The sequence below is a fragment of the Callorhinchus milii genome, unplaced genomic scaffold (assembly GCF_018977255.1).
Source record: "Callorhinchus milii isolate IMCB2004 unplaced genomic scaffold, IMCB_Cmil_1.0 Scaffold5, whole genome shotgun sequence".
Taxonomy (NCBI): domain Eukaryota; kingdom Metazoa; phylum Chordata; class Chondrichthyes; order Chimaeriformes; family Callorhinchidae; genus Callorhinchus; species Callorhinchus milii.
In genome coordinates this window covers 64,575,900-64,601,299 of record NW_024704746.1, presented here as the reverse complement: position 1 = coordinate 64,601,299, position 25,400 = coordinate 64,575,900, and the positions used below count along the sequence as shown (strand labels likewise).

The following is a 25,400-nucleotide window of genomic DNA, read 5'->3' as shown; positions in this document are numbered from 1 at the left end:
TACATTATGCGCAAATAAAACTTTGGAGCCCCAAAACAGCAAAGAAAGATGAGCATTTATTAATTCTGAATTATATTAAATGAGTGGATAGGCAAGACAACAAATATGCAAGCTAGAGTTGTCAATTAAAGCCTTTTATGACCTATTTTTCAATTGCATCAACGTAATCTACTGCATTTAAACAGCACTTCTTTCATGACACAAATTCAAGTCTACTCAATTTTAGTAATACATTTAGAACTGGAATTAACATTGATTGCTGAATTAATCCATTTGTATGTACCAAGTAAACTGGACTTAAAATTAACTACTGAGAATTACCATTTAAGCTCTGAAATATTACACCTTTGATGGAGGCCAATATCTACTATTACAGTGGAATCCCAACTGATGTTATAGCGACTATCCTCCTTTGGGAGTAGTGGGCAGAAAGTTCAGAGGAAATGACTTGGTGCTGAGCTGGCTCAATGGTACTCCAACTCTGCAGTACTCCAGGGCACTGACGATGGATGACAAGACTAGACAGCCTGGCTCATCAGCAGGATACGGAGGGCAGGCCAGTCACTGGAACAGGAATTCTTCCTACTAAGCTCCTGTTAACCTAGCAAGCCAAAGTCCCAACAGGTAGCTGACCAAAAAATGGGTAGTTTGCCAGATAGTGCTTTCAAGGGTAAGCTCTGCAGTTTTTGCTGGTTAAACTCCAGGGGTAACTCCCGCAAAACATATCTGGGGTCCCCAAACCTTGGCTCTTGCTAAACTGTGGCTGATAATTCCCCAAATTAGATAAGTAGGTTTCTTCAGGGAGAGATTGTGCATCCCATTCCATACACAGAGAAATTTCCACTTGTAGGTGGAACATGGTTTGGATACTCTTATGCCTGATGTTGGGTTACCACACACCAAAACACCCGGCTAACCAAATAAAAATGACATAGCAAGGTGCCATTGCGAGTTTGACAACAAGTGTGCATTCAGGTGGTTCGCTCCTTGTTTTATAGATGGTTCGACAAAAGAATGGCCATCTTCCAGGTTATCACCAATGTCACTTCTCATTTGCTGCACATGAGCAAAGCAGCAAGTGAAATTCGTGGAGAACTTTCAACTCATCAGTCAGTCATATATTACAGGAAGCAAGCTATGTAATCCATAAAGTTTTACTGTAACAGAACAAAAAAGCATCTAAACGGACTGATTCATATATCACTGTCAAATATCGAAGGTACGAGTTTTACTGTAATTATCCCACATAAGAATCAGCTGCTTTGCAAATTACTGTATTTCTAGAAACTTCATTAAAAAAAAAGCTAACAAAATCACCTCTTTACACATCTGAGAAAAACAGTAAAAGGCAATTTTGAAATAGTGGGAAGCCTTGCTCTCGAAGTTCATTTATTGGTGGCAGATTCTATCAATTTTCTGTGTTCTATTATTTTTTTAAATAATGGTAGAACTGGCACAGCATTGATAGAAAAGTTAGATAACTTTTCACAGCACTGCAGTACAGAAAGAAACTTGATTCGATGGGTCAGGAAGCAATTCCATTTTAGCCCACTGTAAAGGGTAAACAAATTGATTTCAAGACCTCACTATATAGCATTCCTGAGAGAAGCAAGTAGGACAGCAAATTGCTACCCACATCATCTTGTAGGGGCACCAGTGCAAACATTTGTGTTTATAGAGATCTGCTATCAAAATTCACGTTTACAATACAGAGAGCATCCACATCAACATTTGCTGACTTACGCCGTCCTCGCTGGTCTCCCCTGCTCCACTACTCACGAAATTCAACTAATTCAAAACTCTGCCACTCGCATTCTTACCTGCACTAAACTCCTTACCTCGATTACCCCAGTCCTTGTCAAACTCCATTGGCTCCCTGTCACAGAGCAGATCGATTTCAAGATCCTCACTTGTATTTCAATCCTTTCTCGCCCTGGCACCCCCTATCTTTCCAACCTGCTCTCTCTCTACACTACTATTATTTTTTTTGAAGGAATTATTACCTCCGGGAAAGCAATTCGCCAATATCTTTTCAAAGCAATGAAACAAATGAAGATATAGTTACCTTTTTAAGAGCACTTTTTGTGTCCAATTTCAAAGCCTTGATTTTACAAAAAATAGGATATTTTTGTAAGATTTCATTGTGGTGCCTCATTTCTTTAAAGTTTTCGTTACAAAATGATCCATGTACACACCAAATTGATTTCTCAAGGTCCATTGCAAGCGCTACCCTTTCTTTCATATGGGAATTCTATTAATTGTGTGATGCACAGAATTAAATGTTAATTAAATGTGCGAACTCAAGGTTAAAGTCTATTATTCCATTTCCCTTTAAGAATTAAGCCATGTGCCAACCGAACCTGTGTCAAAAGCAGAAGCTTTTTTGGCTAAAATAAAGAACAACCAGTAACCAGTTCTGATTTATAGGATGTACATCTGAGGCCTACTGGAAAACAAAATAAAGTCTACAGACTTTGAGATTCACGTAGTCTCTACTAAACACGAAGGCTTAAATTTAAGATGCACCTATGAAGACTGCTGTACACCAGGAGTTGCTTAATCTTCAACATACAAAGCTGCTGGATATTCTAATTGCTTTTTCTGCATCTCAAATCCATTAATTGTAGCAACAGAACATCATGACATTTTCCTAATTAAGACATACAAAGTCTTACTTCTCACTATTGACAGCTGGAGAAAAAAACTCAGCTTTTCTTTATCATTGGTTTGAACCACAGCCAAGTTGAGCTCACACTGCATTGCGGCCTTAGTGTGTGAAGAGTTTTTGCTGAGGTTGTAGTTGGCTGCCTGCAGGGTGAGAATTCAGATTCAGACATTACTGAAACATCCCCGCTGCTCGGGTGCCATTGTATACGTCGATGGGTTACTATAATAACCACGTAATCGAAGCCCACTTAATCAAAGGAGGTAAACAAGACAAAAGCCTAGATTCACTTCTGTACAAAATTGCACGATTTGTATTCAGGATTTCAACTGTATTTTCAATGCAAGTCCCTCCAATCAGACCCTTCAATATTGATTTGTCTTCATTTTGAAAGAATGCTGAAAACTTAAAGCTGCATGCCCCTATAATTAGTTTTGGCTAAACCATTGAACAATAGAGAGGTCTATTAACCATTTGAAAGGCAATTTGGAAAACTTTTCCTCGTTGTCATTTTAATATATATCTAAAGGGCAAAAAGTTAGCCTGACAGGTGTGCACCACTCTACTGCAACATATTTCAGTAGTCCAGAATACATTCGTATAAAATTCCATCTCTTGTTTATCCAAGACCAGTTTGCCTTGAAATTGAAAAGGTAAAACAGAAATGAGGAAAAATCCAATACAAACGTGAAGCTGTCTCTTTTTGAGAAAAACAGCTATTGAAAGCATCAAAAAGTAAACAAATATTTCGTCCCAACTTGAACAAAGATAGAAATGATAAAGTTGACTCGTCTTACTGTTCAGAATTAAGGAAAATCAACCAAGGTTTTGTTTCCAATGGCTACTGAGAAACTCCTGGAGGTGCTTGTGTGTGGACAAAGGGTGACGATGGATTCAGCTGCAATCCTCCTCAAAGTTGAATAGATAGCTGATACATATCAGGTACAAGGATTATTATTATTAAAAAACACATGACATGTGAAGAATAACCACTTGAGCAAGTTAACAAGTTAACCGACTTCAGGAGAGAACAGGGAGATAAGCTGGTAAAGAACAAAACAAAATCCATAATATTCTTTGTGTCCTATTCGCAGGTGTACCAAATATGCTGCGCCTATTTATCAACAAATTGTCATGTAATAATGTAACACGAGCATCATAAAAAATTTGAGAGTTTTTTTTCAAGTGTCACCAAACTTTATTGAACACAATGGCGTCTGGATTTTCGAAACGTTTAACCGTGTTTTTTATTCATACCTATAGGTGACGCTGAAACAGCTGAACGGCTATCACTTGGAGGTGGTCTGGGAGAAGCTTGCGGTTTATCAACAGTAGGGGAAGCATCCCTCATACGACTTATGACGTTGTCTGAGAGCTGCCAAGACAAAACAGATCTCTGATAAGAAAATGTTGTTCACTTTATTGACCTAACATTACATTTGCTTTTAAAAACAAGCATTACCACAAACCATTTATCATTTCACAAACCACGCTCAGGCTTTATGGGTTTAAAGTGTCATCTGCCTGTACAGGTGGATGTTAAAGATTCCATGGCACTAATTCAAAAAAGAGTTTTCCCAGAGTCCTGGCCAACAAACCTCCAGACAAAAGTGGTCATTCACTTTATGGCTGTTTGCAGGACATTGCTGTGTGCAAATTTGCGCCCAGTACATAGTACTGGGATATTTATTATTACCTTTCTTCATAAAAAGCTGGAATTTACCTCATTCTTCCAGTGATCTTCTTAAAGTTTGGCTTAATTAAATAACACTTCCAGTATCTGCCAGCCATAGATTTTGTTTCACGCCATATACATGATCTCTGGAGTGGGGAGATATTTCTGGACCTATTTTTCACATCTCCACACTTGCATGAAAATAATCAAGCTATAACTTTTAAACCAATTTTATGTTTTCAACATTGATAAATATCTTCAATCGTGAGGCTGACTTTACCTTTTATTTATTGTGAAGATACAATACTGATCACATTTCACTGCTTGTGGGATAATATTCTTAAATCCCTCGCTAACTAGCTATAGAACCATGATACAGTCAATTCACTTTATAGAATATTCTGAGAAGTCTCAACGATGTGATAAGGCGCTATATCAAATGCAATGATTATTTTTATGACTTATATACATAGATTGTTAAAAAGCAAAAGGGGATTGGGATTTATAGAAAGTGCAAGACAAAATGTACTTATCCATAGATGTAATATATGACTTTTATAAAGTTTCAGTGAAAAAGATGTTTTCTTTTTCTCTAGCATTGTTGGAATTTGTAACTAAAATCCTCTTCTTTTAATGACTTACACTATCTTGGATGTGAGGTTCTATTTTGAATATAATCCTTCAACTTCAATTTAAAAATTCAACTCCAATTTAAAGCAACTTTTTAAAAAAAATGAAAGTTGAGTTAGGAATTTTATCTGGAGGAGAAGCTCATTATAAATTCGATTTAGGCAACAACTTTTGGTGTCACGGCTCATTGCATTGTTTGTAACCAGGGCTGTTGTCTTTTTTTGCCCATATGGCAAAATAATCTTTGAAGCTACTTTAATATGTCCGATTTGAGGTTGCCTGCATTGTGGACACATAAATTTCACAGATGAAAAAGAAAACTGAAGCACATAATTGATAATGACATGAACAATTTATCACCACCTCCATGTACTTGGGCTTCTGCAAGTCTGCATCAATGATTTTTTCATTACCAACACTTTTTCCATCTGTGAGGTTACCATTTCTACAAATGAATTTACGACTGTATATATAGTTTGTTGCTACAAAGCCACCGAACAGCTATGTTTAATATTTTGACAATTATTGTCTTACTTATTAAAACCAAATATTGCAAAGTTGAAATTCTAGATTTTACACTTCAATTTTTTTTAGCTAAAATGTTCACTTTCATCGTTTCCAATGCAGGGCTTTGAGAGCTGAACAGATAATGCAATGATAAATGAAGTTCCACTGGTGACATCATCACAGAACATCATTGAGAGCAATGTATATTGGACAATATTTAAAAGTATATCTGATTTAAAAGTGCTTTACATTTAAATTCTAGCAGAATTGTTTTCTTAGTTGGAGATAAAGCACACTGATATTGTCATATATTGATGATACTATTATTTAAATTATTCAAACGATTTGAAGGAGACCTTCAACTGCAGTGTTAGCTGACTCATCGTTAAGCAAATCAAAACTGGATAAACTGTAAAGTGGATTGACTGTATTTTGTGAGCGAAACAATATAAAGTATAGTAACCATCTTTAATTTAACTCACAAACTAACACTTTATCCCACATTAAGGGTGCTATAAAATACAATGTGTTATTGGTGTTGTGCCTACGCTGTGTTGCAAAATGAAACAAGTGCATTATTCAAAATGCAATACAGTACTATAACCATCTTTAATTCAACCCACAGTAACAGCCCTACTTTCTCCCAAAGCACATCAGCCTTCCCTTGTCTGCAAAGGATGTGCAATTCCTGTAGGAGAGTTCTGAACTTAAAAAAAATCAATAATAATCCTTGCATTTGATATAGCATTTTTCACACCAGGACATTTCAAAGCTCTTAGTTTAGTAGCATTGCAGAAGGCGTGAACTACCGAGCTTACTGCACAGAATCTGGCCATTTGGCCCATTGTGTCTGCTTTGGCTCTTTGAAAGAGCAATCCATTCAATCCCATTCACCTGCATTTTCAAACACCCTTGTAAATTACTCCTTTTAAGATACCCATGTACAGTAGTTTCATCTTGAAAGCTAATATGGATCCTGCTCAGCCCCTGCTCCCAGCAGGGTAGTACACAACCTAACAACTTTCTGTGAAAAATATTCCTCTATGTCTCCCTCTTTGCTCCTTCGGTCGTTATATTAAATGACCTTTTCATCCAGGAGTAAGATTAATCAACACTGAACAAGATGCATTAAATACATACAACTCTTACCCACAAAATATAGTCAATTCACTTTACAGTATATAGTATACAGGATAGCCACCTATTAATTAGAAATATCATAAATTGTTCAATTTAAAGTGCAAAGTGTTCTGACTGTATATATTTCATAGGCAAATGTGGCAGCCAATTTGCATAAACAGTCATGAAGTGAATGACCAATATTATTTGGAGGACTGTTCACCAGAAACTCTGTTCTCTTTTCAAATAACACCAAGGGAACTTTAACAGCAACAAAAACTTGCATTTAAAAAATCCCCTTCATGCAGGATAGTGTCTCAGAGTCCTGAACAGTAGTGTTTCCATGATCCCGGGCTGGGGAAAGAAGTGGACCAGTTCAAAGGTCTTTATTAAAAAAAAACTTAATTTTGCATCTTATCTGAAGGCCAGCAGATCTGCATTGGCGGTCAATAGATATTTGGTAGGTAAGGATATCAAGAGATATGAAGAAAAGGTGGGTAAATGGAGTTAAGGTACAGATCAGCCATGATCCAACAGAATGGTGAAACAGGTTTGAGGGGTTGAATGGCCTCCTCCTGTTTCCATGATTCTTTGATGAACTCACTCAAGAGACGAGCGAGCGTTCTACCTATAGACAGGCCAAAACCTAAATTACCATTCTTGGCCACTTGCAACTTTTTAAAAAATGGCCAATCAGTGGATTGCTTCGCAATTTGATTATGAGAAGCACAACTTATCTGATGTCTTATAAACTGAATGCACAATAAAATATTACTTTTATGCAAGATGTTTGCACCAAACACTATTGAGCAAAATGTCTGTTGCAAAGCTTCCAACTTACGGATGCGTTTGGTTTGGCAATTATAGTAATCATCTGGAAAATATCTTCTTGCCTCTTATTATAGAATCATAGAACCTTGCAGCACAGAAGGAGGCCATTCAGCCCACCGTGCCTGTACTGGCTCTTTGAAGAAGCAATCTAATTAGTCCCTCTCCCCTGCTCTTTTCAAGTAAATATCCAATTCTTGCCAAAATGGCCGATGTATGGCAAATAAACAACTAATGCCTTGACATCCTTCCATTTAAAACGTGAACAAAAAAATACAAGCATTAGAGTCAAATATCATGTTTTTATTAACAAACAAATATTATGTTTGGTATCGTTACATTATTACACATGAAACAAAATTTCTTGTTGATGTTTTGTTATCCATTACACATGCCACAGTACTCTTGATTTATTATTGTTATTTTTTTTAACTGATACATTTCACACAGCGAGTTGTTTGGATCTGGAATGCATTGCCTAAAGGGGTGGTGGAAGCCAATTCGATAACAACTTTTATGAGAAAATTAGATAATTATTTGGAGAGGATGGCGGGTCTATGGGGAGAGAGCAGGGGCAGGCATGATGGGCCAAACGGCCTCCTTCTGTGCTGTATAATTCTATGATACATGTGAATAAATGTTTGTAAACAACCAGGAGTTTCATAGAATCATAGAATTATACAGCACAGGAGGTCGTCATTGGCCATCGTGTCTTTGCCGGCTCTTTGAAAAGAGCTGTCCAAATCAATCCCACTTCCCCGCTCCCTCCCCATAGCCCTGCAAACTTGTCCTCCCCAAATAATTATCTACTTCTCTCTTAAAAGTTGTTGTCGAATCGGCTTCTACCACCCTTTAAGGCAGTGCATTACAGATGCGAGCAACTCCCGGTGTGAAAAAATTTCTCATCTCCCCTCTGTTTCTTTTAACAAGTATTTTAAAATCGGTGTCCTTGGGTTACCGAGCCACCCGCCACTGGAAATAGTTTCTCCTTGTTCACCCTATCGAATCCCTCATAATTTTGAAAACTTCTATTAAGTCTCCTCTTAGCCTTCTCTGCTCCAAGGAGAATAATCCCAGCTTCTCTAGCCTCCCCTCATAACTCAAGTCCTTCATTTGTGGCACCGCTCTGGTAAATCTCCTTTGCACCCTCTCTAATGCCTTGACATCCTTCCTAAAGAGTGGGGCCCAGAACTGAACACAGTGCTCGAGCTCAGGCCTAACCAGTGTGTGGTAAAGTGTTTCATAACCAGCGTGTGTTTGTGAATGCGATGCCTCTCTTCCAGTTACGATTTAGCTCTGGTGGCAACCAAAGGTGACCCATCAGGAGGCAGCGAGACCTTTTGTTGAGCACTTGACAAGAACATTTAAAGTAAAGCATTTAAGACATAAACACACACACACACAGTGAAACACAAGCAAGCAAACAGGTAGGTCGTTGTTTGTGAGCAAGTGGTGGGTGGGTGGGTGTGGGGGGAACAACTTTTTCATCTCACTCAGTAACCTGTAGCAATGACAGGCCTAAAGTCAGACGCCCCCTTTGAAAGTTTTAGATAGGCCAAGTTAAAAAGTTCCCCCCCACCCCAAACAATTTTTTTTCTTTGGGAGTGGGAATGTGGCCCTTGGCCCTTGTCAAGAGAGCAAGCAAGGTCCGCACAACTCTCTCTCTCTCTAGGTTTGCACTGAACACACGCCGCGGTAACTCACTCACCCTAATGCCCTTCACCACCGTAATCTGATCATTATCATCCGCTTCGAAGGAGACGCGTCTGGTGCTTCCGCTGCCTCCCATGGCCTCGGCGTTAACGGTGTCGGCAACGCACACAAACCGCTCATAAGAGTATAACCATGGAGCGCGCGCGCGCGCGTGTGTGTGTGTGGGTGTATATATATATTAAAAAAAAAGCCTCAAACAAGTCAAAGCGGACGCGATAAAGGTCGGTCAGCGGCCACCATGACAGCCCATGCCTGTCATAGGCCACGGCAGCAGCGTCGCCGGTTCCCGCCTCTTCCCACCCACCTGACTCTAACAACCGCCGTGATTGGTCCAGCCGCATACCCGCGATTGAACGAGAGCAGCCATAGGTCGGCAGTTGCTACGGCGACAGAGGAGGGTGGGACCCGTCCGCAACGTGTCGGGGGGGAGAGCGGAAAACGCGTTTGCTTGGGAATTAACTGTCTGCCGTTCAATTTATCAATAAAGTTGTATGCTTGACGGTTGAGGAATGGGCCACGGAACTGTGGGAATTGTAGTCCTAATTCTAATTCATTGCACACACAAGACCCAGACCACATCGTCATCACCATCACAATAATGATAGTAATAATCCTCGCGTCAGATACAGCGCCTTGTCGCGTCTGCGAGACGGCTCAAAGTGCCTCACAGGATATGCTGTGAAGTGAATTGACGCCGTTCTTGGTGGGGCCAAACAACTTGGGCGCAGCAGTGTCCCGCTTAAGAGTCGTGGATTGAAGTGGCCAAATTATTATCCGGTGACAAGACTGTTACACCATCACGTTACCAGTTCGCCTCCTTGACGCTACAACACAATCCAAGGATGATTGTGACATTTCCCCTATCCACGGGTGTATACGAGAGTATTGCAACAAAGCATCCTGATGCTGTTGGGGGGTTGGGGCTGGTGGTTGGACAATTAGATCTGCAAGGAATAAGATCGGATGGATTGAAGGGAGTCCCTGCACTCCCCGACCTCTCTGACCTCCTCTCTCCTCAAAACAGTGCCCGTGGCCTTCATTCCTCTGGGTCTGGCCTCCTCCTCCGTCCCCCGAGTCCTCCGCTGCACCCTCGGCGGCCGTGCCTTCAGCCACCATGCCCCGAGGCTCTGGAACTCTCTTCCTCACTCCCTTCGTCTCGCTCCCTCCCTTCCTATTCTCAGGTCTCGGCTGAAGACCTTTCTTTTCGACCGCGCCTTTGATCACCTTCCCCCCACCCCTCCCCCTGGCTTGGCCCCGGGGAACCGTTACTGTGAAGCGCTCTGAGACGCGGTCCGGCGTGGAGGGCGCCATATACATCCAAGTTGTTGCTCTGTCATAATCCAAACCAATCTTGAATTTGTGCTCCAGGGCGGAACGCTCCCTCTAGGTCCCGCCCCCTTCCGCTCTGATTGACTCAGCGCATTTGATTGACATCGCAATCTGCGTCTTGATTGGCCAGTCCGGTGTGATTGACACCACGACCTGCATCGTCATTGGCCCGGCGGGAGGGGTGTGCTGGACATCACCGTCTGCATTCCGATTGGTCAGGCGGGCGTGATCCGACGTCACCGCCTTCATGCTGCCCTGAACGGCCGGGGTGGGCGTGCGACCGACGTCACCGGCCTTCCCTCCCCGAAGTGGCGCGGGCGAGTGCCGTCGACGTCCCACCGCGCCCCGCCCCCTTAGCTCCGATTGGTCGGGGCGGGTGCGAGTGACGGAATGGGGGGAGGGGCGGGGAGGCGGTTGGTCGCGAGCCGCCCGGAGTCGGTTTAACCTCCAACCGTCAGTCGGCGCCTACGTCACCGCGCTTGGGGGAGAGAGAGAGAGAGAAAAAAAATGGCGAGCGAGACAGGGAAGTACAGGACTGCCATAAGCAAAAGTAAAGATCCCTCTGGCTTACTTATCTCGGTCATAAGGTAAGCCCAGAGGCGGCGAGAATGTTCGAGAATGTCCCCCGTTCGATAACGCGATTAAAAAAAAAAATGTGTTGTCGACAGAGAGCAAAGAAAACACTTTTGAGAGAAGTAAACACAGTCGGTGACTGACTGACTGAGTGAGTCAGTGTCTCCTCACCCGATATTCCTCGCATTTTGCGACAGCTCCTTATCGCGCCTTCGAGACGGCTCAAAGCGCTTCACGGAGTACGCCGTCAAGTGGAGCGACTGCACGTTTTGCGGGCGAAACGCGGCGGCTAATTGCGCCCACGGCCATGTCCCGCGACCAGCCGTGGGGGTACGAGTGACCCAACTTATTTTTTTTCGAAGAGGTTATTACCCCCCGGAGGAACGATTCCCCCCCCGCCAGTCGACTAACAGCCAGGGTCCGACTCACTGCTTGGTAAACAGAGGCGTGTGTGTGTGTGTGGGGAGTCAGGAAACTTTCCCGAGGTTTCGCACCGCCCCCCCCGCCCAGGAATCGAACCCGAAGCGTCTCACCTGCGAGGCGTGCGCTCTCACCGCTGAGCTACGGGACTCCACATTCGGTGAATGTATAGGCAATAGCCTAAGCTGACGCTCCCAGTACAGAGCTGGGGAGGTGCGAGGGATTGGCAGAGGTGCCTTCCTTTGGATGAGACGCTCAGTGGGGTTTCTGTCCCGCCTGCCCGTTCAGGTCCTGTGCCGCTACTCGAAAGGAGAAGGGAGCTTCTTCTCCGTCCGAGCCGATAAAGATTCGCTTCGTCGTTTGTTTGTGGGATGGTTGCTGTGTGCAAATTGGGCTGCCGCGTTCGCCTGCAAAATACGCAGTCACTATACGTACTGATTTTGAACCCTTCATTGGCACACAGTATTTTGTACAATACAGTGGAAATACTGGCATCCTTTACTTAAGAGTAATGACGGATTATTATATACAATCATGCAATGGAAATAATGAATGTTTAGCAATGGTTCACCCTGGATTCGACTGGTTTGGGAGCAGTGAAGTTTGGTTATTGCCAATCCTGAATCGTAATGTTTCAAATGTTTCAAATTTGCATAGTTCAAATTTATGTATTCAAATTAAGATGGCCTTGACTACTTGTTCAGCAGATATGCAATAAGAATCCTTGCATTTGGGACAGTGCCTTTCACACCGGGAGGATGTCTCAAAGTGATACTGTGCAGTGTAGTGACAGTCGTTTGTAGGTGCAACATAGCAGTATTGACCCATGAAACAGCCATCAAGTGAATTTCCAATTATGAGATATTGTTTGTGGACCTAACTTCAGCACAACCTTAGCGGTTAAGAACTATTAAACTTTGCTATTAAACAGGTGCTCCTATTGGATAATTCCAATTGTTAGTCGATTGCCAGATCGCTTTTCCGGGATAATAATCCCTCCAAAAAAATACTTTGGTCACTCAATCCATCACTGTTTGTGGGACACTGCTGTGTGCAATTGGCTGCTGTGTTTTGGCCACAAGTATACAGTCAATTCACTTTACACTATATTCTGTGAAGCATTTCGAGATGTCTAGAAGATGTGATAAGATGCTGATACCAAATGCAAGTATTGTTATTAATTTGCTTTTTGAGGTGTCTCAAAATATTCAGCCTTTGGTGTTTTATATTCAACCCTTAAATGACAGCTGTTAAGTTTTGGAACCTTTGACTTGTACCCCCCGCCCCCATTTACGCCATCTTCAGATCACACATGAAGACATTCCTTCTCAACCCTGCCTGCAGTCACCTCTCCCTGCTCCTTGGTTCAGCATCAAGCTCCACCACTGTTAAGCACTCTCTACCCTGTGGGAAGAGCGCTGTATAAATAAAGTAATTTTTGTATATTTTTATTTATTGTTTTGGAATAGTTATCCAAACTATAAATAATTTGCAAGAACTATTGATTTGTTGTTCTATCAATATCCCTACCAACCTGCCCGCTCTCTCTGTTCATCGGGCTCCGCCCTGCTCCATGTCTCCCGCCCGACCATCGGTGGCTGGACTTTCAGCCTCTCTGTCCCCACACTATGGAACTCCATCCCATGGTCCCTTTGCCTCACTTCCTCCCTTGTCTCTTCAAAGGCCGGTCTCAAGAGGCTTCTCTTCAACCGTGCCTTTGGTCTCCCTCCCACCTCTCTGCCTTCCCTCACCACTACACCATACCTCCCCCATGCTCGGGCCCCGACAGCTGACTGTTCAGCGCTTTGGGACGTCCTCCCGACGTGAAAGGCGCTCTATAAATGTAATTTTGTTGTTGTTGATTGGGTTTCATACACATCATGTGTCCATTCTTGCCATGAAAAATTTAATTTGTTACCTGGTGAAGATACTTTTTTTTAAAGAAAAAGGTGGATCGGTAGTTTTCTTGTGTCAAATCGTCATGATTTTCCTCCCATTTATCAACAGAAAAGATAGAACTCCAAAAAACCTGAAAAATACCTAGGCAGAGATAATTTTATTATGTGAATAAAAGCAGTTAATAGTCCTTAATTATTTGCAATAAAAATGGTCTTTTCCAGGCCTGTAGGATAGGAAGCCACTACCTGCTGAGTGGAGCTACTTTAGGGAAGCATCCATAATTAATTATACAGTCAAACCTGTTAAAGCAATCACCTCTATTCAGGAACCACCTGGAACAGTCCTTACCGATTTTCCACAATGGTAACACATCTATTCAACAACCACCTAATCTAACGCAACTAGTGGCCACTCCTTTTTTTAGCCCTGTTGGTGTACAGGCCACCCTTTTCTGTGGCATTTCTAAGTGAATTTAAGTATTTACCAGTAATGCATTATAATTTCCATGGGCTCGCAAGTAGACTCCTAATCATCTCTTAACTCATAACGCACTATCTCACTTATCGGCGGCTGCATTGAATTGCAGGAAATGAAGTTATGACCCATTGATGCATGCACCCTTACTGGCTGCATTGAACTACCATCCACAGTGCAGATTATTGATTAAATCGTATTTTCTACAACTTGCACAAGTTTGCCTGAAACTCATTCTTCGCATTAGTCACATTAAGTATTGTGGTCCTGGCTGATACAACTAATGTGAGTTTAACTGTAGTTTGGTATGATAGATAATTATAACAAGAAGAAATAAATTCTTTGAGCACCTAAAGATTTGTTTAAATTCAATCCTGAAAGTAATGATCCAGTCCATTGACCCTAATTAGTAAAATTGCTGATATGCAAATTAGATAGAGGTGGAAAGCAGGGCAGCGTAAACTAGAAATGATGATAAATTTATAAATCTACAAAATGTGATGTGTATTTCGGCGCCAAGTTTGGTCATCAATCTAATATTTCACTCACTTTCTAAAAGAAAATGTCATACTGTGGAACTTTTTAAAGAAAGGGGAATACATTTTAAATAGTCCTATAGCTTAGTGGTTAGAGTACTTGCCTCACAAGTGAGAGGACCTGGATTTGATTCCCAGCAGAGCAGGGCGAAACGTTTGGCCAGTTTCCTTACACCACGCTCCTCTGTTTACCTAGCAGGAAACTGGAATTTGGATAATCTTTCACTTGGAAAAGACCCAGTTGTTAGTCGATTGGCGGATCGCTTTTCAGTGATAATAATTCCTTTAAAACAATTATAATAATAATTTGGTCACTCAATCCACGACTGTTTGTGGTACACTGCTTTGCGCAGTAGGCTGCTGCAATTCGCCCACAAGTATACAGTCAATTCACTTTACAGTATATTCTGGGAAGCACTTTGAGATGTCTTAAAGATGTGAGAAGGTTGCTATATCAAATGCAAGGATTATTATTAATATGTTATGGAAGAACGAAATGCTTTTTTACCTTGAGGTCAGCAAAACAGTAAGCATAAATCCAGAGGATTGCTTGATCTGAGGAGTTATGCCTTGAATCCATGTGGACATAAGAAGTTGAGATACATTCAGAAGCCTTGTGAAATGTGTTGATAATACAGTTGCATCTTTATGTGAATTTGGTCTGTGTTTTTAGATGTGCTATACATATTTGGTTTTATGTGATTTTAAAATTGAACACCATTGTTTCTGGAAAAACATGATTTTTTTACAGATAGTTAGTTATGTTTGGCATCTGTAATTTTATGTTTAATCCAATTCAAATGTAAAATTTGAACTGCACATATCAGCGGCACTATGACAGCTTGACAGAAAAGTTATTTGGACCAAAACAGTTATTTCGAAGAGTGCAATAATTTTATTTGTGTAATCTGTTAACTAATAGTTATCTTCCAGCATATAAAATTGAAAAAGGTTGTAAACTGTACAATGCTGATAATCTGCAAATGTGTGAGAATGAGTATTATAAAGTGGAGTTAGAGAAGTGGATCGAACAGGAGATATTTCTACATTAAAGCATTGGTATAATCATTTTTAAATGTCAGATTTATTATAGTGCTTGAATACAAGCGTAGGTTGATAGAGATGGTTATTAATTTGCTGACTCATGAAATCATATTAAAAGGAATTGCTTATAGTTTTACTGATCTATTTACCTTTGTATCTCTCCTGTAGAACGCTTTCAACTAGTGATGATGTTCATGACCGAGAAGCCGAAAAGGGCCGACTGGAGGAAGCTTATGAGAAGTGTGACCATGACTTGGATGAATTGATTATTCAGCATTACACGGAGCTTACCACAGCAATCCGGACGTACCAGAGCATCACCGAACGCATCACCAGCTCGCGCAACAAGATCAAGGTGGTGAAGGAGAACCTGCTCTCGTGCAAAATGCTGCTGCATTGTAAACGGGATGAGCTGCGCAAGCTGTGGATTGAAGGCATCGAACACAAGCACGTCCTGAACCTACTGGATGAAATTGAAAACATCAAACAGGTGCCACAGAAACTGGAGCGATTCATGGCAAGCAAACACTACCTGCATGCCACAGACATGCTGGTACGTAGCTAATCTGTCAAATGTTAATGTGTTCAGAACTTGGAGAAGATGCTATTCAGAGCAAATCTGAAAGCAAGTATTCTGGCATGTCAATTGCCATATGTAAGAGAAACACAGATGAGTGTTTTAGACCATAAGTAAGAACCGTGTTTTTAATAATAATGTCATCAATACCATTTTAATGAGGTTTATGAAATAAATGGATGATCCTAATGAAGAACCAATAATTGACTTATAAGAAGGATCCTTGAGAGGATTGAGTGGGAATTGGAAAAAGTAATTAAAGGAGAGGCAACATGGGTTTGTAATACAGTACTATTCTTCCTGTTGGTGTGTTGGGATTAGGTTTACTGTTCAAGGTGTGGTGTTTCAATGTGGCTCCTGACTCGCCTCTTCCGATTGCGAAATGGGTTGCACATAATAATCCTTGACATTGACATCGGAAGAATCCTCTTGAGCTCTTCGCAGGATTTCCTGTAAAGTGCATTAGTCACTGAGGACAATAGGAATGATACTCAGAATTGGAGACCTTAAATATCTCAATCTAGAAAGTTCAGGATCTATTGAATGGTGGGGATTAAATTTGTTGGACAGATTGAAAGCAAGGTGATCAAGATTATAATTAGAAGAGAGACGTGAGGCAAAAGGTCAGCATTCTCTTTCATACAGCTAGCAACTGAACCATGAAGGGAGCAGAGTTATTGAACAAAGTATTCACAGAAGGTTTCAACACTGCGCTGCTGATGAGAGTACAAGACTTGACCATTTGTTCTACAAGAAAACCCTGTTATTTTCCACCCAACAACCTCCCCCCACCCGCCCCATATAATATTACTCTGTTGCTTATAGCAATCTCGCTCTCTGGAACTCCATCCTGAAGTCCCTCCAACTTGCATGCTCCTCCCTCACTCCCAACTTTTAAGCAAATCTTTTATTAATATTCAGATTTCTCTTGGACCGTGATTTTGGTCTTTCTGTGTACCCAAACAGCTGTGTGAAGCATTTTGAGATTTTCTCAAAGGTCTTTTCCAAGTGAAAGATTATCCAAATTGTATTTTATTGTAGTGTATCTGTACCTATGTACTGTCAGCACCACTTTTCCTGTAATTCACACCTGCCTTCCTTGCATTTACCAATTTCAAGTAAATGCCTTCACTTCTGGCCACTGTCTATCAGAATTTGCATACTGCTCAGTATGCCTTTTTTCACTTCAGCCCAGACACAGTCAGTGAGCTATCTGTCTGTCCATCGACTGATTGTGTCATCACATCTGTTGCTGATGTAGTGACAAACCTCTGAAATCTGCAACCTGGAATTTAAGAGTGGTGAGACTTGTAACAGATGTTGAATGCATCTTTTTGTTAATACCTACATATGGTAAACTAAATCTTCCCTGGCTTAATTCGTCTCAACACTTAAGTCATCATGCTGTCAATATCGCGACTGCATTTATTTATGTATTTATGCATATACCTAACTTGTCACTGAACACTTTTCCTTAAGAGTGACAACTTTTCAGTTTACTCTACCCACCTACATACATATATATATTTTTAAACTTCAAGCCTTTTTATGAGGATTTGATCACTTTAGTTCAATTGCTTATTGTAATCCCACCAGAAGTTAATTGCCTGTAAGAAAAAACTCTGAGACAAAATATGTCCTTTGACAGCTTTCGGACCTGCATTTATCTTGAAACAGCCTGTTTTTGAAATGCTGTGTGAAGTACAATTGATATTTTCATGCATTTTTCATTCATAGAATCGTTAATTTGCTACAGTACAGTTTATGTGACCTGAAATGTGTTACCAGTTACATAGAAACAGATCCAGTAAATTATGTTCTTTTGTGGAAATGCATTGAACAAAATTGCTTTGAAATGTTCCGATTAATTCATATGGGTAAATACAAAGTGATCTTGAACATTTTCATGTAGTTCAATTTATGCGTTTTAGTGAACAACTACCTTTCCTTATTAAAATTACCTTCCTGTTTATATGTAATTTATGCAAGCACATGAACATCATAATTAATGCTTAGTGGATCACATTCTTTAATTTCCTTTCTTTTTCCACTTAAATTAATTGAACTAATTTTGCCAGTGATGCATGCTTTAGGTTTCTAAATTGAAATTGAAATTTCCATATTGTTTTCATAACACTGCTGGAGATATAGTTTTATGACTTGCCTTATGAGCTGAATTGTTTCATCTTTGAATGTTCCAAAGGAGATGTGCAGTAAGATGCCTTCCAGAATGGCATTTCTAAATCATTAATGACATCCAGTAATATCCACTTAATACAATTCTGGTAAAAGTGAGTCTTTATCAAGCTCTAATCCAACCGTGCTGAGGCTTGCAGTACTCCCAATGCACAGTATTATGGATTGGTTGGATGACCCATAAATTACAATTTAAACAGACGGTGGGGTCCTGATCTGGGACATACTGCTACAGAGATTAACAACAACATTAAGATGAGAACTGGGTTTTTCTTCAGAGAGGAATTCCTCGTTCGGAGCTCTCCACAAGTAGCTCCTTATAAAATCATGCAACACATACAAAAGTCATTTGGCCCATCAGGCCTGGGCCTAATCTTTGAAACAACTATACATTTAGTCCTATTCCCCCACCTGTTCCTCATACCCTTTTCTGTATTCTTTTGAACTCCTCATAAGTAACTCAAGCAACACTGGCAGACAGAAATCTTAGAGCAGATCACCTGGCCAGCCTCTTAGGTATGGGAAAAGTGTAAAGGGAAGACTAAAAGATAGTTTGTGAGAACAGAAATATTTGATATTAAATTGATTTATATTTTGTTCTGAATGTGATGAGTGAATGGTAGATTTAAGTTTTTCCCAGTGAGTAAATTGATATTTTATATGCAATGAAAGTCGTTGATACCTAGGCACAGCTGCTTGTGTTTTCATGTTTGTTTCATACAGTCAGGTCTCCTGTGCCTGATACATTGACTGGAACTCATATTATTTTATATACATGCAACCACTACATTGTCCAAGTATATTGTCTAGACAGCTAGACTGCTAACAATTATAACACCAATTTGTGCTGGTACTCTATCTGATTGTATAATATCTTTGCAATTGATATAGTGCCTTTCACTTTGGGAGGACATTTCATTGAGCATCACAGAATTCAATGTGAAGTGTAGTGACAATGTATTTTTGTAAATGAACAAGGGGATTACTATACAAATCTAAGTATAACCATATCGCAGATCTGGAACACAGGAAAATGAGGCATTGCAAAGGACTGCTTGGAAGTTGGCCAGTCAGTTCCCTGGCACATGGTGCTGTAGTGTGATGTAGGCCGTTTCAAAGATTTATCTCCTGGGACTCATAATCAGGTGTTTTAAATAAGTTTAAAAATGTTTTAATTACAATTTTTTTACCAGGAAATCTGTTATTTTTTTTGAAAACAATAAATGCTTCACTGAGACCAAAACAAAAATGTCTTCTCCATAACAGGTACCCGCAGTGTCACCTTAACTTTGTGATCTGCTACTGTCAATTTGTAACATCTGTTTTTGAAGTAGAAATTTGCAGGGGACTAGGTGGCACAGTTGTGTCTTAATCTTAGTCTTGCTCAAAACGCTATTTTTTACATTGGCTTATGATATCAGCGTATTGCTGCTTTTATTATAAACTAAAAAAATTGGTCACTCAATCCGATTGTTTGTGGGACACTGCTGTGTTCAATTGGTTACCGTGTTTCGCCCCCAACATATACACGCAATTCACTTTACAGTATATTCTGTGAAGTGCTATGAGATGCCTTGAAGACATGATAAGGTGCTATGTCAAATGCAAGGATTACTATTATTGTTCATTTGTAGAATACTATTCCCTGCCTCCCCACACCAACTGAACAAATCCGGTTCTAACTATTCTACATAAGTGTTTTTAGGTGCCAAGTTATAAATTGGCATTTGATAGAATAGCAGGAAACCAGGGGCTGCAGATGCAGTGTGAAGCATTGAATTTGGCTGAAAACATGCCCCAGCTGTGAATGATTGCTGTACTCAAATATTATATCAACTATTTAACCCTTACTGCAGAAAGTCCTGTGGAGTCCTGTAGCTCAGTGGTTAGAGCACTCGCTTTACAAGCGAGAGACCTGAGTTCAATTCCAGGCAGAGGGCGAAACCTTGGGCAAGTTTCCTTACTCCACACAGAGCCTAATAATAATCCCTCCAAAATCAAAAGCAATAATAAATTGGTCATTTTCAATCTACGACTGTTTGTGGGACATTGCTGTGCGCAATTGGCTGCCGCGTTCGCCCACAAATATACAGTCAATTCACTTTACAGTGTGTTCTGTGAAGCGCTTTGGGACGTCCTCCCGACGTGAAAAGGGCTATATCAAATGCAAGGATTATTATTAAGATATTGCTTAGGTCGAGCTGACGTTTCAATAATGGAATCTCATTTCGTAGTCTTGGGCCCTCAATACTTTTTTTAAAAAATCAATACATAATTGAATAATCATTTATTCAGCAGTAGTTAGTTCCAGTGGAGCTCGCACCAGTATGGACAGAATTGTCTCCTTCTGTGCTGTCGTTTCTCTAATTCTCTAAATAAAATAGAACTTGTAAGTGAATGAGAAACTTTTAAGACTGGCTTCACAATTGACACTTTGGCCCAGTTTGATAGATATTTTATCAAGGTGAAGAAAACTTAAGAAGAGTGTATTTGCAACAATATTTTAAATGCCGACTTGAACTAAAACTAAGAGGAAATCTAGAAATATTTTCCATGTACAAAATATATAGTGTTTCAAAAATTATAGTGATCAACACACTATCCTATACTTCGTCCAGAGCTCCCAGCTCACCTTTTTAAATGGCTTTCAAATAAAAACATTTAGTAATTGAATGAGAATGTTCAAAATCTATGAAATTGAATTGAAACATTTAACACTACACACTATTTGTTGTTCTTGTTATTATTTATTTAATGTATACCAGTAACCACATGTGATGAGAAGATCAATAATGGTTGGAAGTGGTGCTAGAATGATGCTGTGTGACCAATATGCATTAAATTATATCCAACGGGTAAACCTGACTGAATATGATTGACCTTGGATAGATGACATATCCAGTGGGCCTATGATGTAATCCATTCATAGAATACACAGGTTTAAAAATAAATAATTATATTAAGTAATTATAAATTTGGAAAAGTTCAGAAAATGGGAATAAATTTGAAGCAGATATTAGAACCATCTTAGAACAGCGAGAACTGTTTCTGAAGTTGCCTTGGCTGCGTGCAGGCTCTGTTTATACTACAGTTTTTGCTTTTGAACCTTTGGTGGTACCTCAGTTGAGGAAAGATTTCCTGAGAATGTGGGTGAAGCGTAGGAATTAGCATATAATATTCAATGCATTCTATTCCATTTTTATAGTTTAAAATAATACGTAAACATTATCGATGGTGTCCAGAAAAGTATTATAAAATCATAACAGATTTTGGGTTCAGAAGCTGTTACTCTATTATAGCCACACTCTCGGACACTTTTTTTTAAAAAAGAAAAGCTGACATTTATCCAAGCTTTTCAATTTAGTTAAATGTTGCCCTACAACTTTGTGACACTCTTTTGGTCAGCCGGGTATCTAACACATCCAGAAACCCATCGCCGTGCTTAAGAGTATCCAAACCAAGCTGAGATTTCCATGCATCCCACCTACACATGGAAATCCCATAGATAGATTGTAAGAATGGAATGCACACTCTCTTTGGAGGGAGGCATCCTGCTTACCTAATTCCGGAAAGTATTATGCGCAGGTTGGCCAAACCCAAGGTTTGAGGACCCCAGAGTGTCAGTTGGGGTAACTGCTGGAGTCTCACCAGCTAAAACTGCATAGCTTGACATTGGTATTGCTGTCCAGCAAGATTTCCCACTGCTTGTCCAGCGAGGACCACCCTACCTGTTAGAGCCTTGGCTTGCAGGGTTAACAGGAGCTGAGTGGGATGACTCCCTGCCCCCAGTGACTAGTCTGCCCTTCCAGGCCTTGCCAATGAGCCAGGCTGGGCTGCGTTGTCATCAGCAGTACCTTGGAATACCTTGGACCCGCCTGGCTCAGGAACCGGACTAGAGACCGGACTAGAGAACCGGACAAGACACAGATTCCGACATTCTGTTGCCAGGCATGTCACCTTGGAGCCAGTTCAGCTCCAAGGAGACCCTGCTTATGTGACACATAAATACACTGTTTAATAATAAATAATAATAATCCTTGCATTTGATATAGCGCATTATTATATTGTTGAAATGTCTCAAAGTGCTTCATAGGATATACTGTAAAGTAGATTGACGATGTATTCTGTGGGCGAATGTGGCAGCCAGTTGCACACAGCAATGTCGCACAAACAGCCACAGAGTGAGTGACCAATTTTAATTTGGGCCAAAACCCCAGGAGAGAACTCCTTTCTCTTTTGTGATCTGCCATGTGATCTTTAATGTTCATCTGAACAGGCAGACAGGACCTTGGTTTAACGTCTCATCCAAAAGCCGACAAGCTTATGATAAAATTCAGGTAGTAATCAAATTATAGCGAAAGAGGCTTTTCATTGTAGAAAAATATCCTTATTGTAGCTTTATTGGTTTATAGTGCTTGCACAAATTTAAATAAAATATCAAGTGTTCTGTTATAAAGTGTTCTGCACTTTAAAAGTTAGACACTTGAAAGAGAGGTTATTTTTATTGTGCACTAATTTCCACTTCAGATATATTTTAATACATTTATGCAATCTTTTTGTTGTTGCTTTGTGCACTACCAACATTACTGTATTCATCTGGTCATCCTCATCCTCACCCACAAGGCCATTCATGGCCTTGCTCCCTCCTACCTCTCTGACCTACTATCCCCCTACTTACCTGCCCGTACCCTCCGTTCCTCTGCCTCCGGTCTGCTCCACATCCCCCGCCCCGACCGCCCTACCATCGGTGGCCGGACCTTCAGCCTCTCAGCCCCGAGGCTCTGGAACTCCATCCCCCAGTGCCTTCGCCGCTTCCTCCCTTTCCTCCTTCAAGGCTGGTCTCAAGACCTTTCTCTTTGACCGTGCCTTCAGCTCCCCTCTCGACTCTCTACCCCCTCCTCGCTTCCTCCCTTCCCTCCCCTCACCCTGACCATTTCCCCCCTGCTCAGGTCCTGACCCAACTGTCCGGCGCCTTGGGACGTCCTCCCGATGTGAAAGGCGACTATAAATGGAATCTTGTTGTTGTGTTGTTGTTTATTTCTGCCTCACGTTTCTCCCACAAAATATACAGTCAATTTACTTTACAGTATATTCTGTGAAGCGCTTTGAGATGTCTTGAAAACAACAACAACATTTACATTGCGCTTTCACGTCCGGAGGGCATCCCAAAAAGTGTTGGACAGTCAGAGTTTCGGATCCGAGCTGGGAAGTGCTTTGAGACGTCTCGTACACGTGAAATACAGTTTCTGGTAGGATGGTAAAGGACTAGTCTCATTGTTGATATTTTGATGTTGCTGGGAATGGTCCTGTTGACTTAGAAAAGCAGAGATACATTCAACTACACAAAAAATAAAACGATAAATGGAAGAGAAAAGTTTTCGTTTGATCAGCTTGGTATCTGACACCTGCGGAGACCATCATCTTGCTTAAGCGTATCCAAACCAGAGTTCCACACGTCCTACCTACACTTGGAAATTTTTGTGTGTGGCAACAAAATGATCACTCCCTCCCTGGGCACATCCTGCTTACTTAATTCCGTAGAGTATTAGGCACTGGCAAGAGCCCAGGATTGCAGAGTTTACCCAGCTAAAACCACATATCTTACCATTGAAAGCAATATCTGGCAAGCTTTCCCACTGTTTCTTCAGCAATTGCCATCCTACCAGTAAGGGTTTTTAGGACATCCTTTTTGTCAACCAGCCACATATATAGCTTGATGCCCTTTGTGTCAATAGTAAAGCATTCTTCCAGTTCATTAGTCCACAAAATATACAGTCAATTCACTTTATAGTATATTCTGTGAAGTGCTTTGTAGACGTCTCAACTGTGCTTTATCAAATGCAAGGATTATTATTATTTAATAATATTGAAAACAGTGGGAGATTCATCAAACCTCTGTTAAGTCTGCTACTCACTGCTCTCAAATAGCACTTTGTCCATTTAGCATAACTTTCTTTTTTTTTAACCAAGCCAATTTTCAATTCACCTTGCTAATCCTTCTTATTTATTGCCTTATAATACAAATACATACAGTGCTTGCTTTGAAATAGGTGACATGTCACATAACAACTCCAATCAATATACTACCATCTTGATTTAAATGGACTGGATTGAAAGCTGATGGTAAACAGCAATAGTTTCCAGTGGAAGAATTTTGCTGATGGTTCTCCTAACTAGAACTGAAAATAATGTGTCGGAATGTATTGCAGAAATGATTTGTTCTAATTGTTGGTATTTAAGGCAAGATGTTCAGATAACAAACTGTGCACATGTGACCTCCATGTCTCAGTAGAAGTAAGCAGAGTCTAGAGGAAAAAAAAAGTGGCTCTTTTTTCATCAGGTCACCCATCTGATGAAAGGAGAATTAAACTAAATCAACTCTCCATGGTAGATTCAGTGAGCCAAAATTTTGGCTAGGCAGATCTGTAATGCTCCTGAGTGTTGTAAATAAATGTTGAAACTGCCTCAAGATATGATTAAACATTATAGGAGGTGCTATAGTTGGCTGAGATGTTAAATCTTGGTACTGTCTGACTATTCAAATGGATTTGAAACCAAATGAGAGTTTGTATCACTGTTCTGGCCAACAATCCTCCAGATAAAATGGTCGTGGCTATTTGTGGCCTGTTGATGTATGCAAAATACGTGTAATTGTAATTACTATACAGATATTTTAGCAGTAAGATGCTGTAAAAATGTATGTATTTTCATTTTCTACTTCTAAGTATTTTTGGATCACAAAATCCTTTTGCTAAAGAGGAAAAGAAGACAATAGTTTTATTTCCTTAAAGAAAAGTATATATCTGATGTCTTTCAGCAACTTTCAGCTAGCTTAATGTGTGTTACAACAAGGTCATTAATTGCTGGGAATATTATCAGTTCAGTCTAGAATGTTTGTTCTCTGATTGATGGGAAGAATTGTTGCTGGTGTATAATACAGCTGGTATATTAACCTGTGCCACAAAGTTTATTTTCTTTTCAAAACATTTACAGCTGGTGCTTAAATAGGATTTGCAGAAGTTGAAGATGGGATTTGCTAGTTATGCTAGGCAAACGGCCAGAAAGTCTTTCTTAATGGGAACTGCCAATTCAAATCACCTTAGAAACCATATTATTGATACTTACCAATATTACCTCGCCATGCAAGATGTGATTATGAAGGAACAATTACCAAGTCCAACTTGTAAGCCTATGGATTCTGTGCTGATTGGAAAA

The 25,400-nt window shown here is 40.4% G+C and overlaps 2 protein-coding genes across 4 annotated transcripts in view; one reads left to right on the top strand and one right to left on the bottom strand.

Moving 5' to 3' along the window:
* Window positions 1-9,438, bottom strand: part of chchd3a (coiled-coil-helix-coiled-coil-helix domain containing 3a) — a 142,793-nt gene extending 133,355 nt beyond the window's left edge. The window contains exons 1-2 of one of the 2 annotated variants that reach the window (XM_007890831.2): window positions 9,133-9,438; window positions 3,923-4,040 (exon numbers count right to left, since the gene is read on the bottom strand). In XM_007890831.2, the coding sequence (XP_007889022.2) occupies window positions 3,923-4,040; window positions 9,133-9,213 (199 nt within the window). In that variant the 5' untranslated portion in view covers window positions 9,214-9,438. 2 annotated transcript variants of the gene reach the window in all.
* A 1,426-nt stretch (window positions 9,439-10,864) lies between these two features.
* The window catches only part of exoc4 (exocyst complex component 4), a 216,550-nt gene continuing 202,014 nt past the window's right edge, over window positions 10,865-25,400 (top strand). For both annotated transcript variants that reach the window (XM_007890836.2, XM_007890835.2), the window contains exons 1-2: window positions 10,865-11,053; window positions 15,581-15,965. In XM_007890836.2, coding sequence (XP_007889027.1) covers window positions 10,974-11,053; window positions 15,581-15,965 — 465 coding nt within the window. In that variant the 5' untranslated portion in view covers window positions 10,865-10,973. The remainder of the gene's footprint in view (window positions 11,054-15,580; window positions 15,966-25,400) is intronic.